Source organism: Athene noctua, chromosome 2 (genome assembly GCF_965140245.1).
Source record: "Athene noctua chromosome 2, bAthNoc1.hap1.1, whole genome shotgun sequence".
Lineage (NCBI taxonomy): Eukaryota > Metazoa > Chordata > Aves > Strigiformes > Strigidae > Athene > Athene noctua.
Window position 1 is genome coordinate 148,262,598 of NC_134038.1, and position 16,099 is coordinate 148,278,696.

At 37.2% G+C, this 16,099-nt stretch overlaps 1 protein-coding gene across 2 annotated transcripts in view; it reads right to left on the reverse strand.

Annotated features, from left to right (window-relative positions):
• Positions 1–16,099, reverse strand: part of OSBPL10 (oxysterol binding protein like 10) — a 120,176-nt gene that overhangs the window by 33,980 nt on the left and 70,097 nt on the right. The window contains exons 6-7 of one of the 2 annotated variants that reach the window (XM_074900583.1): positions 7,707–7,861; positions 7,162–7,164 (exon numbers count right to left, since the gene is read on the reverse strand). In XM_074900583.1, the coding sequence (XP_074756684.1) occupies positions 7,162–7,164; positions 7,707–7,861 (158 nt within the window). The remainder of the gene's footprint in view (positions 1–7,161; positions 7,165–7,706; positions 7,862–16,099) is intronic. The other variant, XM_074900582.1, reaches the window with a different exon arrangement.

Sequence of the window (16,099 nt, forward strand, 5' to 3'; positions counted from 1 at the left end):
GCAATATAGATACTAATGAAGAATGATTTCCTGAAAGATACTCAGTTTTGTTTTGAAAACCTAATTTTTTAGAAGTCAAATGGCTATAAATACAGCACCTGACATTATCCAAAACAAGTTACTTAGAATTTACAAATTTACAACCCAAACAGTGCAGCAGGACAGATTCCCACTATTGGCCAGGCAGGACTTCAGAGATTGTGAGGGGTCTTAATCTCCCCTTGTTTATAACTTTTGGGGAGCTAAAGACAAAAGAATGTCCTGAGCTGCAAGCTGGTGAGGGAGACTAACATGGAGAAAAGTACAGCAGAAGGCTATACTCCCTAGACATCCCTCTGTATTAAAAAGGATCCTCTCTAGAGTGAGATCCTTGGGGAGAAACCTGAAGAACTAGGAGCATTTACCTCTATGCCCACAAAGAAGGAAAAAGACAAACACTTTTTGGCGTGGGACTCAGCAGGCGATTTTAGTTGCCCACCAGACAGTACAGCACACTGATAAGGAAAGGCATCCTACTCAAACAAACCTTTGCTCCCGTTGATAAAGTCTCTAGAGAAACTGCAACAGTTTGTGCAGAGAGGTTGTGGCACCTCCACTGTTGGAGGTGTTCAAGACTTGACTGGACATGACTCTGAGCAAGCTGAGCTGATTAGCTGCTTTGAGCAGAGTGCTGAGCTGCAGGACCTCCAGAAGTCCCTTCCAACCTCGAGTACTCTGCGATTCTATAAGGATTCTGTTTGTAAAGCCCAGTAACTGAAAAGTTCGGAAGTAAAAAAACTGAAGTCATTCAGTCAGCTGTAATTCTCTTCTATGTCGCTCCGTATGCTAGCTAAGCAAATTTATGGCAGAAAAATGCTACTGCATTAGTCAATAATGTACCATTCACATATGCAAAGAGGGCACAAAAAGATGGACAACTATGAAGTCAACCTTTACGATCACCTGGTCTTGCAATATTAATCTATATGTAAATCCAGTTCTCACAGTGCTTTCTTGTATGCATTCTTGTATGCAATATCAGATGCCAGCATATTTGTAAGAGGAGAAAAATGGTAAAGACATGTTAATGCAAGCAGTATTAACAATCTTTTCTCAAGGCAACACACTTAAACCATCCCAACTCTTCCTTTCTTGTCCCATCCACTATACACATTCTCATTGCTGACACACACACAAACACAAAATAAATTTTAAAAAAAAAAAAGACAGGCTCAAGCCTTTCAAAAGAAAAATAAATCTTCATAAATCATACCAGGAAAATGTTCAATTGAAATGAAAACAAAATGAGCCTAGAAGACTGTCGTCTTTTATGCAGCTAACTTCTTCAGGCCAATGGAAAACTCTACTTGAAAAGCTTCTAAGATTTGTTCTCAGCCCAATGAATCATTTGGTCCAACTTCGCAGTCTCTCTACACTATAATGTGTAAGAGTCTTGCCTCTTTCATCTTTTCCTTCCACAACTCCTGAGACAAAGTTTTATAATTAAATAATTTCACCCCAGCTGTTTCCACATCCAGGGCTTTTCAAATAAAGAATCACTAGAACTCATCATCACAAGCAGGAAACCCTATTTTTTTCTAGCATTACCAGATGGAACAGCTGAAGCCAGTTTGGATGATGCTTCACGAAGCGAGATAAGCAATTCCAACCTGAGACAAATACTCCTTTTAGAAGAGTTCAGCCCAACTTACTAATGTCTAGCTAAGTTACTGACATTCTTAATGAGATGGGTAAGCTTACTAATGGGCAGTATTGCCAAACCCACATATAAAAACATACTGAGAAATAAAACTGACAGCACAAAGCAAATCAATTGGCACACAATAAATCAATTAGTGCACAAGTCTGAAATAAAATTAACATTGGCTTCAGAGTTCATTTTGCAGAGGGCACAGGTTTTATAATGAAAAGAGTAAACACTTAGTCCATTTTAACTCAATTTTTAAGCCTTAATGCAAGGGAACCCAAATTCTTTATATTCCAGTGATTCACTTCCACTGAATTTCACTAGGATTTACGGAATGCCACATGAATCAGATCTTCATGTTTATTCAAATTAGATGTAAATTTTTATTAACGCTTCATAATTTTTATTTTAAGTAGACTATTACTCTCAAATATATATAGATAGCAGCTGGAATATATGCATTTTAGAGGTGGAAATGACTCAAGAAAATGCAATGGCTTTGGCTGGAGCTAAATTTTTATTAATTATTTGCATAAACAGTTTTACTAGATATTCCTTACTGATATATTAACTATTCCAGAAAGCTAGCAAAACAATAAAATCAATATTAGCTAGATTATCTTAGTCATTGCCAGCAATGCTATAGCAGGCTTAGGGTCATTTAATTCTACTCTTAGTGTAATTGTACATTTAATCCTTAAATACACCTCCCCTTGATTATCCTCAAATATACATTCCATTGATAACCTCTGATTTCATTTTTCAGATGGTCTGCTAGTGAATGGATTAACTAGTACCATCTTTGCCTAGAGATTAATTTATGTATCTAAATCATTACAGGCCATTTACTGGGCTCTTCGGCCCAAAAAGTACTTAATCATGCAGAAGGCAAAATGCAGAGCACATTCAGAAATCCTGTAAAGTCTGTACTAAACAGTGAAAAGGGATTCTCTGTAATACTGCAAATGTTACTTTCCCACCCTGATCTGTTCTCTTTCCATTACTGCACTTGGGGCTAGCACTGTATACTCATGGCTAGGCTCATCTCCCTACATCAATTACACAGATTTATGTCAAGTACAAAAAGGAACTAGGAAACACTAGGAACAATTTACACTCACTAGGAACAATTTACACTAGGAAACAATCCACAGTCTGTTGAGACACAGATATATAAAGAAAAGGTAATACCAAGTTAGAAATAATTTCTTGTACCCAGCTTAGTCTCTAAAATTGCAGGAACACTTTTAAAATTATTCCTTAGCATCTCTAACACATTCTGTAATTGCTCTAAAGGCTATTACATCCTCTGTAAAGGATGAAGTATCATCATACTATGATGTATACTAACCTACAGATAGAAGATAACTTCAGCTTGAAAATAACTATCACCTAAGCGGTTGGACAAAAACACATAATATTTTAAAATTAATAACTAAACAATTCAGTACCTCCTGTAAATAGCACAGTTGAAAACATCAAGGTTCAGATCATCTAGGGGACCAAAATATCTTTAATAACCTAGACTTGACTGCCCTTGCAATCACTGTCACAATTAAAACCTGGTTTAGCAGTTAGATAATCAGAGCTAAAGTCTCAATCCCACAGAGCTAAAACTTCAATCCTATTAAAAAGAGACTTCAACATGGAGCATGTGTACTGTTTCTCATGCACACAAACAGAGGAAAGTCAGGGACAAGAAAGCAGAGACAGCATAGACACCAGATCCACAGGATGTAAAGAATCAGCTGGCATGGCATTTTAAGGCATAAAAAAAAAAAAAAAAAAAAACACCACATGAAGAGAGCTAAATCACAGATGTAGCTACTGCACGATTTTTGTAATAATTCTTAACTACACTGTTAGATCGAAACAAAATGATTCCTCCCCTCTCAGGTCCTGTATAAGAACAGCCTGTTTCCCATTTATATTTGGCTTCCAGGGGAAGCATTTGGCCTGCAGTTATATTTTGCAGTTCAGAAAGGGAGTTCCGACACCCAAATGACAAGTGGTTGAACTGGAACAGATGCTCACGCATAGAAGTGATTCTCACCTTTATCCTACTTAGGCACCAAGCTTATTGCAACTGAATTTACTGTGAGACTCAATATATTAAAACTAATCAATTTCATCCCTTCTTGAAAGGAATTTCAAAATTATAAACTCTTAAATGAAGGAAACAGCATCCCGTTTACTGCAGACTGGTCACAGACCAAGTTCAAATCACAGCTCTGAAGAGTGTACTCTGACATACTCCATACCACATTTGTCCTGTTCTGCTTTAAGGAAAAAACCCTAAACTACCTTGAAATTGTAACATAGTTTACACCAAAAAGTCTGAAGTGGTTCACTAGGGGATGAACAAATGCGGTTTACATTAACTCCCATCAGATGGAGAATAGTTCTGTTCAGCTCAGTCTTATTATCCCTGCTGCCACCTGACTGAAGTTCCAGGTGGACAGACCAAAAAAAACCAAAAAAGGTAACTAACTAAAACTTGGAGGCTTATACCAAAAAAACCCAACCAAACAAAAAAAACCCAGAAGTGCTTGATACAGCATTTCACTGTCAGTGGTTACTTCATTCAGTGAAGATAACAGGCTTTAACTTCATGCTGTGCTGTACCACAATCCTGAAAGAAAACTTACCTGGGAAGATGAAACAGCAACATCAAGAAAGGACATGTTAAATTGGCAAGAAATACACTAGAAAATAATATCTGCCACAAAATCTTGTATTTTCTGAACTAGTTTAAACAATACCTCAAATGATATCCTTGCATTTGGAAGCAAAAAACACCCTAAATGACAAAAGCAAGTAAACACCCACACATTACCTAAAGAGAAGACTATTTAGCTGCTACATTATTTCACCAGGGAAGAAACTCTGCATTCCTGAAACGCTGACAGTGCAACAGACCAAAAAAAAAGGGTTTACTGTAGTTATCTACGGCATCAAAACTCAACTCCAGAACTTACTATATATCTCTCAAGAATGCTTAAGTAGTCAGAAAACTGCATCAGATGAGCCTTTTTATTCCAGAGAATTATAAAGATCCATGCTTCTTATAAACGTATAAAAACACGACAGAAGACAAGTCATTGGTTTCTAATGATGTTGCTTAATGCACTGCCGCAAAGTGTCTACATGCTGTGCTGAGAATTAACACAGCTATCACTGAACACATTCAGCCACTTGGTCATGTTGCCAGGAGACTGCTGCCACCGGCAGCCTGCTGGATGGGAAAGATTCCTCAGCAGTCATCCCCCACCCCCTGCAATGAAAAACACCTTTGTTTTCTTTTTAAAATCACTGCTGATCCACGTACCTAAAAGTATCTTATACAATTTTATGATATAAGCGGCTGAGTTGGTTGTTCCTCAAGGGTAGTAATTTAATGGCTTTTTCTATTTCAGACTACAGGTCAATTCACAATTTGTTTGGTCAGTACATCTACTATATTATGGTGAGCGTTAGCCAAAAAGCTTTCTCCCATTCCTCTGGGGTACAGCTTCCGACTAAGAGCTAGAGGCTACATCATAAAAAGTACAGATTTTTTCAAAATAAAAATCTAGGCCCAGCCAAAGAAGAAATTGGAATTAACTTTGACAGCACTGATAGAGAAACCAGCACTCTCCTAACTTCTATAAAAGCAAGGTTGACTTCTGTTGACAGATATATTTTGAAAGCTGAGCCTCATTAATAGCCTACTAACTTCTTCAGAAATGAGGCTCATCCAGTGCCTAGTTTGGGATTTCTTAAAAAGAAAAAATCATTAAGAGAAATAAGCTTCATTTGAATGACACTTGTGGACTCCTCTTTTCTTCTACACCTAAAAGAAGCTACCAGATAAATTAAAAATGAAATCAGGGTCTTCAATGTCAAGAATTTGTCAAACAATGACATCTAGATGCATTTTCTCATTCTCTGCTGCTGTCAACACAGTTATTAACAACAATGTATCTGGACTATGAAACAAGTGGAGTGTGATGATTTGCAGCTGCTTTCATATATAATTACACATACTAAGTCCTTAGCACAGTCAGTGCTTTTATGCCTTTGAAAATGAACTGGCTACTCAGCGCCAAACCTGTGCTCCTGCCTTGGACAAACAACAGATCAGAATATATTTTAAAATATGCTTAAATCCTCTACACAGAACTGCTGAAGTGTGTTAAGTCAAACACTTTTGACAACTTTGGGGGGTGTCAGACATCATCTCCTGGTTGTCTCAGATAACTTACCCTGTTAAGGGTGCTATGTTGCTCAAAAGAGTGTAACCAATCTATAAATTTCCACTTCCTGCTTCTGCCAAAACCACCATCTTCAGATGAGCTTTTGATAACTTAAAAATCTTATTTTCTTTTTTTTTTTAGTCCCCTTTATTCTCTTTTTAAGAGCTAGTGCCCCAGGGTCTCCAAATGCAGGCTGCTGCTTTCAGGAAGACTGCCCACAAAGCACCGAGGATTCTGTACTACAGTCTTATGCTTCTTTGTTTACATCCACCTCTTCACAGGTACTCTCCCTTCTAATAAATCATGAGTTCCAAAGCAAAGCAGCGCTTCAAGTCATACACACAACTTAGTATCTCTCATCAGCGAGAGAAGGGGAGGAGACTAGACTTCAAAAAAATCGTCATTTAAAACAAGTTGTAAGTGGCTCAAACTCAACTGCAAAATGATACCCTGAGAGGACTTAATCAGTTGCTGCTCCTCATGTTCTTGCTGCACAGCCCATGCTTCCACATCCCATTTGACTTTACCAGGTGGTCAAGAACAAAAACATCTAAAAAACCCCTAATGAAACAAATTGCAGTGTATCAGAGAGTAAAGCAGTAACTCCCAAAACAATGTTCTTAAACAGCCTCTTGTCTTAAAAACACACTGTAAGAACTGCAGTTGACTTATCTGAAAGAAACTACACAACTTCCTAATAAAAAGCAATTACTGGTAATTTAAACATTGTAATTAATGGACATTTGAAATTACTTTCTAAGGACAGATCTGGAAGAGGACCAAAGTAACACATAGCATAAAAAAAAAAATCTTCATCCTTGGATTTTTTGAACTAAATTCAAGATACTACAAAAGAACTGGAAAAACAAACAGCTTTATTGAAGTCCCCAGCCATTACACATTTTGTTAAAGGCGATATAATTGAATTTAAGCCATTCCAATCGCCAAAGAGCATTCACTAGTAGAAAAAGTTTTCTTCAGCTCTCCCAAACACTTCTTCCCTGTTCTCCAGGTCTCACGTGCTCCAAGGTGCCCTACAATCTGTGGGGTCTCAGAGTGAAGTGTTTTCCTGTCGGGCAGCACTGGTAACCGAAGCAGACAGTAGAAGCTGGAGAAGTGTAGCATGGTGAGAGACTTTCAATGCATGAGATGCCTGATACGCAGCCGTGAGCCTCCTCAAAGAGTCGATGCTTCAGAACTGCCCTTTACCAAGTAAATGCCACAAAAGCACAAATCAACAGGCTGGTGCAGGATGATGTGGACAAGTTCTGCCCATTAACACTTAACAGGAAAAGGGGTCAGAAAAGAGTATAGTGTTCCAACTCAAATAATAGTCAGCTATACTCAAGAGACACCCAAGAGCAAACAGCAACGTAGAAGAACAAGTATCAAACAAATGTTGTGGTCCTAGTGTCTTCTGTCTATCGCAAACCAACATAAGAAACAGCTTTTTCTGTCACCAAAAGACAGAAATCTATACTGACAGTCTGTTAATTGCTTTGATGACTAGAAGAGAGACTACATTTATCATAGTCCCCTGTCCAAAGTACCTGAGAAGCAAAAGCACACAGCAATACCGTCAACATATTTTTCTAGTTTTTAGAGTGCACTTTTGCATGAAACTTAGCATTTTCACAACTAATTTCAAAAAAAGAAGATACTATAAAGAAAAAAGTACAATAAAGTAACTAATAAAGGCATCCACCATCATACATGGTTTGCATCAAACCAACATTAAGTCTCAGATACAACAGAAATGGCCTACAGAGACTTAGTGGGCTTACCTCTGTATTTGGTTGTAGTGCCTGTCCGTCCTGGGCTGCCGATGGTACTATTGCCCACGTAATGTTGGCACTAGCAGATGACAAGGAGCTGAGGGCACCGTTTTTCAGTTGCTCTGTGGAGTGCGACTTGGGCCCAGGCCATCCCAGGATACCTTCTGAAGCAGAAAATGGGTGTCAACAGATTACAGATTTCTTCCATTCATCTCATCATTCACTAATATAAATGAACTGCTACTTTTCTGCATCCAGACAGTTTTACTTTAATAACAAAAATACTCTATGCCAATTTATCTATAATAAATCTTTTTCTTAAAAAGTCAATGAAAGAAGATTTTAAAATGTTACTCCTACCACCAGAGAGAATTATACATAAAAATTGTGCAATCTGGCAACACCTTGGTAATTAAACAAGTATTCTCTGTCCACTATTTTCATAGTTATTAAGTTATCCGAGTAAACTCTCCATTTCTCCTGTCTGAAATCAGAGTTTTAAGCTTAGCAGCTGTACTTTATGTCTGTCTGTACTATTAAAAGTTCTTTCTAGATTCAGTGCTAAAATGCTTTACTGGTCCCAAGACCACAGTTTAGAAGTCGTCTCATTAGAAAGATACACATTAAATATGAATCAAGCAGATCTAGCCACTAGAACAACCCTTATTTCTGGGATGAGCCAGTATTTAAGAATGCTAAGACAGAAAGAACAATCAGCTAAGGCAGCTGCACAGTTGTTCCTCCCTTACTGCTCTAAAGTAGTATCAACATTCAAATCAGTAGCCCTCAGCTTAGGGCCTAAAGTTCAGCCATTAATTACACACTGCTATAAAATGCAGAGATATGGATAAGAAAATCATAGCTCTTCAGTCATTACCATAATATATGAAAATACAATTAGTGCCACAGGGAGGATTTCCTCTCATCACTGACAACTTTCTAAGATGACCCATATCAACACAAAGTACATTAAAGAACGTGCAATTTATCCTCTCCATATCACCAGGGGTTACCAGAGGTTGCCTCCTAATAAAAGTAGAAGGTTTGATCTGGTGAGGTAATGCTGTGTACTATTATATTAGCACTTGTATTATTAAAAAAAGTGTGCCATGAATCCTATAGCTGACCTCTTACCAAATTGTAAAGATAAAATCATTATGGAACATTCTGTTCATCTAAAATGGCAGTAAGTTATGACAACATGACAAAACTTCACGTCTACTTGCTTAGCCTAATTTTGTGGCACCACCTTTTTTGCTAAAGAAAGTATAAACAAATAGTTAAGCATAAAATAATTTTCAAAGATCTAAGTAACCAACATAGAAAAAAATCCAAGTGTTTTGGTTTGTTTGGGGTTTTTTTAAATAACGTGTATTTCACACAAGGAGTCGAATTTCCCATTGCCAAAAGGAAGAACATCTTTGTGACTCTGCCATCAGAGCACATACTACAAAGCTTTTTGGGTTTCAACACTTTTGAGGACTATGCCAGCAGATGTTCTAAGTCCTGATCGAGTTAAGTGAACCATGTAAGAGAAGATGCAAGTATCAAACAAAGGGTCATTTCCTTGGATTGGCTCTACACACTGGTCCTACACATCAGGAAGCCAACATCTTCCCCCCTTCCAAAGACAGAGTTAAATCAACACACAGTGTTGTTATACATAGCAAGGGATGAAGAACACAGTGACTGTAGTCATAGTATCTCTTTGCTTGTTCCTCAGGTCTTGAGCAATTTGCTGCTAGGAACAAACGATAAACCCAGACCCTCAAAACAAGCTCTGACTCAGAGAATAATCTGAAGATGGTTTTGGTAGATGCAAAATGGACTCACACTGCATGGAAGGAAAGAAGCATACAATCAGCATGAACAATAAAACCAAATTGGAAAATTTCCTTGGAGGGAGTTCACATGTCTGGAAAAAAATTTTTACTCTTCTTGATGTTAATTGGCATAGATTTCAAAGAGGAAAATAAAAAGCAATAAGTTAAAATAAACTTGTTTCACTCTTGAATAGCCACAAAGAGTTTTAGGTTGTGTGGCTATGCTTCTTGCTCTTCATTACTCTGCAATAACAAATCTCAACCTATTTTTCTCTTTCCCCCTGTCAACCAACTGAATATTGGATTATTGCTGCTATTTTCCTATTACAAAAAGAATTTTAAAAAAAGAAAATTGAATTGACTTCTCTTTGTGCAAATCTTTGAAAATAAGTCATCTGACCATCACCTTGGGCTATCCATTTTCTCTCTGCACACACAATCTATCTGGCCTTCATGGTAAACAATTTTCTTTTTTTTTTTAAATCTAATTTCTATAAATATGCACAAGAAAAAGCTCCCAATCAAATAAACACCTTGCTTCAGGGGAAATTTTTAAGTGTGAACACTTACTTCACCATCACTTAGATATTTTTAGAAACACTATACTAAATCTCATCTTCAGTACAAGCACACTGTAAAAAGACTATTTACTTCATCTTTCTCCACACATTTTAGAGACTCACAGAAATAGAAACTGTTAGAACTATGCAAGCATGTTTTTCTACCTATCCCAAGGGCAATGCTACCCTCACAAAACAACAAATCTATTCTGCTTAATCAATTTTTAAACAGATCTGAACAAGACATTAAGACTTAGCCAATACCAACAGGATGCCAAGACTTAAGGTCCAAAGGATAAAGCACATTTCCTCAACACCTCTGCATATGAGAAAAATTGTTTTGTTAAATTCTGTCTGCCTGGAACTTAACTACTTTGCAGAAGAGACATATGAAATAAAAGATATTAGTCATACGTCACAGAAACCTAAATAAATAAAAAGTCAGCTCACTGAAGAAGCTGAAAAAATTCCATGCCTAGTTTCAAAGTGCCATCAGGGAACCTTTGATGTTCTTTAATCTACAAATCTTACTCCGAGATATCAGCATTCTCATATCATCCCAAGGGAGTTGCCATATGCCTAGTAGTGCAGCCTACTTTTCATGCAAAAGCAAAGTATGAAGAGAGAACTCGTCAGAAATAATCTTAAAATCAACTAACATCAGAACAGAATCTCTATACAGAAGGTGAAAGGACACAACAACATGGATTCTACTTACTCACGTTATCAGTTGTACATCCAAAACATTCTCATCTGCACTAGCAGAAATTACTCTTACCACAATATAATACAGTTAGCTTTTCTGTCACATATGAAATTATTTTATTGGAATTTACTCTCTGCAGACTAAGCTGCCATCTGTAAATTACCTGATCCACTCTAATGGAGTTGCTATCTTTGCCACTTTAGGGCAGTCAAAATTTTCTATCACTAGTTCAATTCCTGTTCTTTTAAAGACTTCAAGGAAACAAACAAACAAACAAAAAAAAAAAAAACCTGAATATATTAGGAGAAGAAAGTTTACTTTCAGACTTGGATAAGAATAGGAAGAAAGCCTATTTTTAAGCCAGAGTTTTTCTCTGTTCTCAATCACAGCCAAAGACAGCTGACAGAAAGATAAATTCAATATTTATTTTGGTACATTTCATAATTCTAAGGAAATTGTCCAGAAAGGCAGTCACAAATGATATAAAGGCATTCACAGCTATACAGTTACTCTACTATTTGCTTCAAGACGATATAAAGCACTACACTTATTAAAACAAAACATCTGTTTCTGCAGTAAACGATGCAAAAATTAGGAAAGACATACCACATACACAACTAGTAAAATCATCCAGGTCTCTTCTATCTGCATGGTGGTGTTTCTATGGTTCCAGAAGTAAAAACCCAAGCCCGATTCTTCTGGAAATTCAGTGCATGTGTACACACAAAATGAGAGTTCTTACAGAACATACCCAAAAATGAGCTGCTTTCCCTCTTCTCCTCAACAGCAGTTGAACATGAAGCAGACAAAACCCACAAAGGCACAGGAGAATGCTTCTACATAAGGAGAGTACAGCATTCAGACACAACCTACTCTCCTTGACCTATAGCAATATTATAGCTCACAAAACCCCATCTATTATATTTCAGATAGCACAACAGGCTGTATCCCTTACAAAGGCCCTCGGGAGAAATGTGCTTCCCTTTCACAGGTGCACACAGCAGAAGGGAGGGAAATTCCTCCCAAAGAGAAGGCTTATTGGAGATTTTTCAGTTAAGCAAGGAGGATAATTTTATTCTGTTGGTTCCTAGGTACCTGATACACCTTCAAACTACGTTTCTGCATGGTAACTGATGCATGAAACATGCTTAACACTTACCTCAAGTCTATACCAAAAACCTTTCGATTTTCAAGTCATCTGGTCTTGGTTTATAAACTAAAAAAAACCCTTATGTTTTTTCCTGGCACAACTGTAAGCTAACATCTATTGATAAAACTTCTACAATATACTGTAACTACACTCTTAACAAATACCCCCAACAGTAGGCCTTGAGGAGAGACCAAGATTAGATCTGGATTCCTTCCCCTACCAGGTATGGCTGCAACAATTTCATCTCTCTGCTGAATCCTACAGCAGGCTGAACTAGCAATAGCAAGTCACAGCTGCACATCTACTTTTCAGATTAGAAAAACAACATTGTATTTGGTAACGCTGTGCAGGGACTAGAAAATAACATTACCTTCCAAAGAGAGAAAAACATATAAGGAATAATGTATTAGCATTTAGATAGAACAGCAAATTATTGTGCACAAAAGCAAGTCCAGTGACAATGCATTTAACATAGACCTGACTGGCCACGCTGAATTTAGTGAATTACATCAGTAACAAAGATTATGTTCTTCCCTGTCTTCTTTCCTCACCTTTCTGTACCCACAGGCATTGGGGCATAGGGGAGTGTAAAACAAGAAAGAGGACTCTTCTCATTTTTGTTTCCTCCTGCCATCAGCTGCAGGAGATGCAAAGTTGTCATTTATCACCAAATTGAAAGGATCTAGATTTTCTTTCTTGTCCATTTATTTTCTCCAAAAAGGTGGCAACAGAGAACTACTAAAACAAAGTTCAAGTACACATGCACACACCACACCACACACCCCCACACGCCCCCCAACTCCAGATTAACCTTCAATCCATTTGCTGCCATGGGACCCAAAATAAGCAGCATTTGCACATTCAAATGAACTTCAGAAAATCCACAGTGAGGATGGGTTTGGCCTTTGTTTTTAAGAAAATCCTCAGAAAAAAAGAAACATTCTATGTTACACTTTGGAAAAGTGGGCAAGTGAGAAACAGAAAAATACAGGAGGGAATTCCTATCAGGGAGATGGTTTATTCAGTAAATGAATGGCTAATGTGAAGTGTAGACTAAAAGAACAGATTTATCTGTATAGACTTTTACTACAAGGCAGGATTCTGTCTGCCAAAACAACTAAAAAAACAGACTTAAACCACAACATAAACTGGTAAAGCTACTTTAAAACAAACATTTAAGTTTGTTCTGCAGTTTGGGAGGGAAGGACATTAACCACTGCCGTCAGTCAGCTCTAGAGATACTCTTTTGCCAAAGGATAAACAGACCCAAAAAAATAACATTAGAAGTTTGAAGTGAAGACAAAAGTTTCTTCTCCACATTTTTATTTTAAAAGGTATCTGTTTCCAACCAGCATGCTAAATGAACTCAAACTTTTAAAAAGGCACTTAATGATGATTAGCAAATACTTTACCTGTACCTAAGTGGTGACATTCTTGGCCAGTAAGAAAATCCTTGACGTTTTTCTGCCTCCTACAAAAAGAGCAAAATTCCCAAACCCAAAGAAGCTTGTATAGACGCAGTCCCTCATCCTCAACTCACGTGACACGTAGCCAACACTTTCAGCTAATATCCTTCTCCAGCACATTTTTCAATGAAAGAAAAAAAAAAAATTACTGATTTAGCCAGTGATCAACACCCATACCTCTAATAACAACAGCTAGAAATTAATTTGACATTATTTGACATTACTTTACTCAAAAGTAGAAACACAGACAGGATTTTCCTTCACTGACTATTCTTGATCCATTTCCAAAATCAAGCACTAACAAAAAAGACAATCACAAAACCCCTTCCTTCCAGCTTTAGAATGAAAATAAAACATATACTGACTACCCTTCAAGACAAGATTGAAGACCTCATTTTAATCTTCATGTCTGCTTGTAGGCTTGAGGTCGAATACTGACAACTCATGAGAAACACGACAATGAAGAGGAAAAATTATGTTATCCTTAAACTATGCCCTGAAAATATTTAAAGTCAAGACCTACAGAATCCTAGATTCTTAATCCTACATGTAGGGTAAGAGTTCACTAAACTGAATGCAAGCTGCCTTCCTTCTACTCACATTACAGGAACACAAAGCAACAAAAATATTTACATGTAAAGAGACTTTTTTTCTGTTTAAAACAATAAAGGTCTGTAAATCTGTTTAAAATAGCTACTATTTAATTATAATCTTCATGAGTGCATTCTATAAGTAGTAGGTCAGGAAGTCAGCTACTTTAAGTCCTTGCTTTAGAAGCATTAAGATTGCAAGGCCTACAGTGCACAGAGAAGTCAGCAATTCTTGCATAATCAGTCATAAAAACTTCAAGGACACAAGCAGAGCAAAGGTACAGAGAAATTGGAGAAAGTATCTACTTTCCAGGCAGTTCTCTCTCTTTATGGCATAATAGTGAGAGCTTTGGATGCTAAAGGAAGGTAAATTCAAGGGTAAGTTCAAATCACCAAAGCTAAACCACTGATTACTTCTCAGACTCCACATGAGCAGGACTGTGCTGCTTTGTTGGACTGAACTGCTTTCACACACTAAGTCAGAAGCCAGAAAATAAGTTATCAAATTCCTGGTTTAGTCCCTCTCTACAAAATTCTGTGAATCCTGCCCCACAATGCCCACTAGTATCTTGGACCCTATGTAACAGGTAATGAGACAGCACTGGGATGGAAACACTTGGCAATGAACTGCACAGGGTCATCACATCTCATGGGAAAGGTATTTGAGACTTACCATCAGATGAACATGACTTTTAGACTAGTAAGAGTAATTTTCACCTGACAATATCAACAGGTGACAGTAAAGGTCATCTTTTGGTTGCACCTTCTAGGTATGAAATTAAAAAAATGCACCTGGAGCACACAGGATCAAAATGACATATATTATCTCCCAGAAATATAGTTTGCTAGAATAATACTTAAAGGTGTTAGTCTGATTATGTATGAGTTTATGTAGCTTTGATGGCTCTGAAACTCTACTGACTCAGCAGAAATGTTAAGTCTATCGAAGTACACCTGGACAAGATTAAGTGTGCAGGAAAATCAGTAATCAAGACTTGTAGGCCAGGTTCTTTCAGGCAACTGTGTTGCATAACACAGCCCAGGGAAAAAAAAAATTCATTTCACAGACTCTTTCAGTCAGGGAGAAGGGACTAAATATTTCAGCAGCTTTTAGTTCCTTTTTTTTTTTTTTTTTAATTACATACTAAAGAATAAGCACACATACACATTAAAGAATTAACTGTTTGCATTCAAGTTCTCACTGTTACACCAAAGATGCTGGTGTGAACCAGTGCTACAGAATTTTGATCCCTGAAAGGATTCTCATAGAAGTTCAAAGTCTTAGGAAGACCAAACAGAAACACTTATTAAATTTTATTAAGTACTTTAGAGCCATGGCTTTCTGCTTTTTTTCAAAAAATATGCAATTCCCTTTCAGCAATTATTAATGTTATGCTTGCTTTCCTCCATTCTTGAGCACAGATCCTCAAAAATCATTATCAAGTCAAAATACAGACACTGATTTAACAGAAGATCATTTGGACACAGATTCAAGGACATGTACAACTCAAGTCATCTATCTCTAACAGTTCACTTAGATCACATGGACATGAAAAGCAACCTTCAGGGACTTTGAAACTAGAAAGTGACTTTTCTTTGAAGGATGCTTTTCATCTTTGCTCCAAATCATTCTCCTGAAATGAAATTATATTAAAGAACTCAATTAAATGCACTTCTTCATTACTATTTAGATATGTGCAAGGTTTTCTGCATTCTCTACAAGAAAACCAGAATACAGAAAGTTAAAAAAAATTTTTTGTTCATTTATGTTCCTTTATGAAGTATCTCAGAAACTGGATGTGGTGAAGTCATGATATACCATTAGTATAGGTGTCAAAGTTTTTATCTTTTTTTTTCCAATAAGCCTTTTTACACCATTTGCCTACTCTGACCTGACCCTCTCACATTTCTATTCTCCCCACAATGGGAATTCTTCAGAGAGCTTCCTATCTAGCTGCCTCAGCAGCCCGGAGGGCACATCCCACCCTGCAATAAATCTACTGTAAGGACAAGCTGGGAGGGATGTTGTTGAAGCACTTGAAAAAAAACATAGAAAGCCACCCCATATCCAGAGTTCTGCTGCTGATACTCCTCTTACATCAAATCC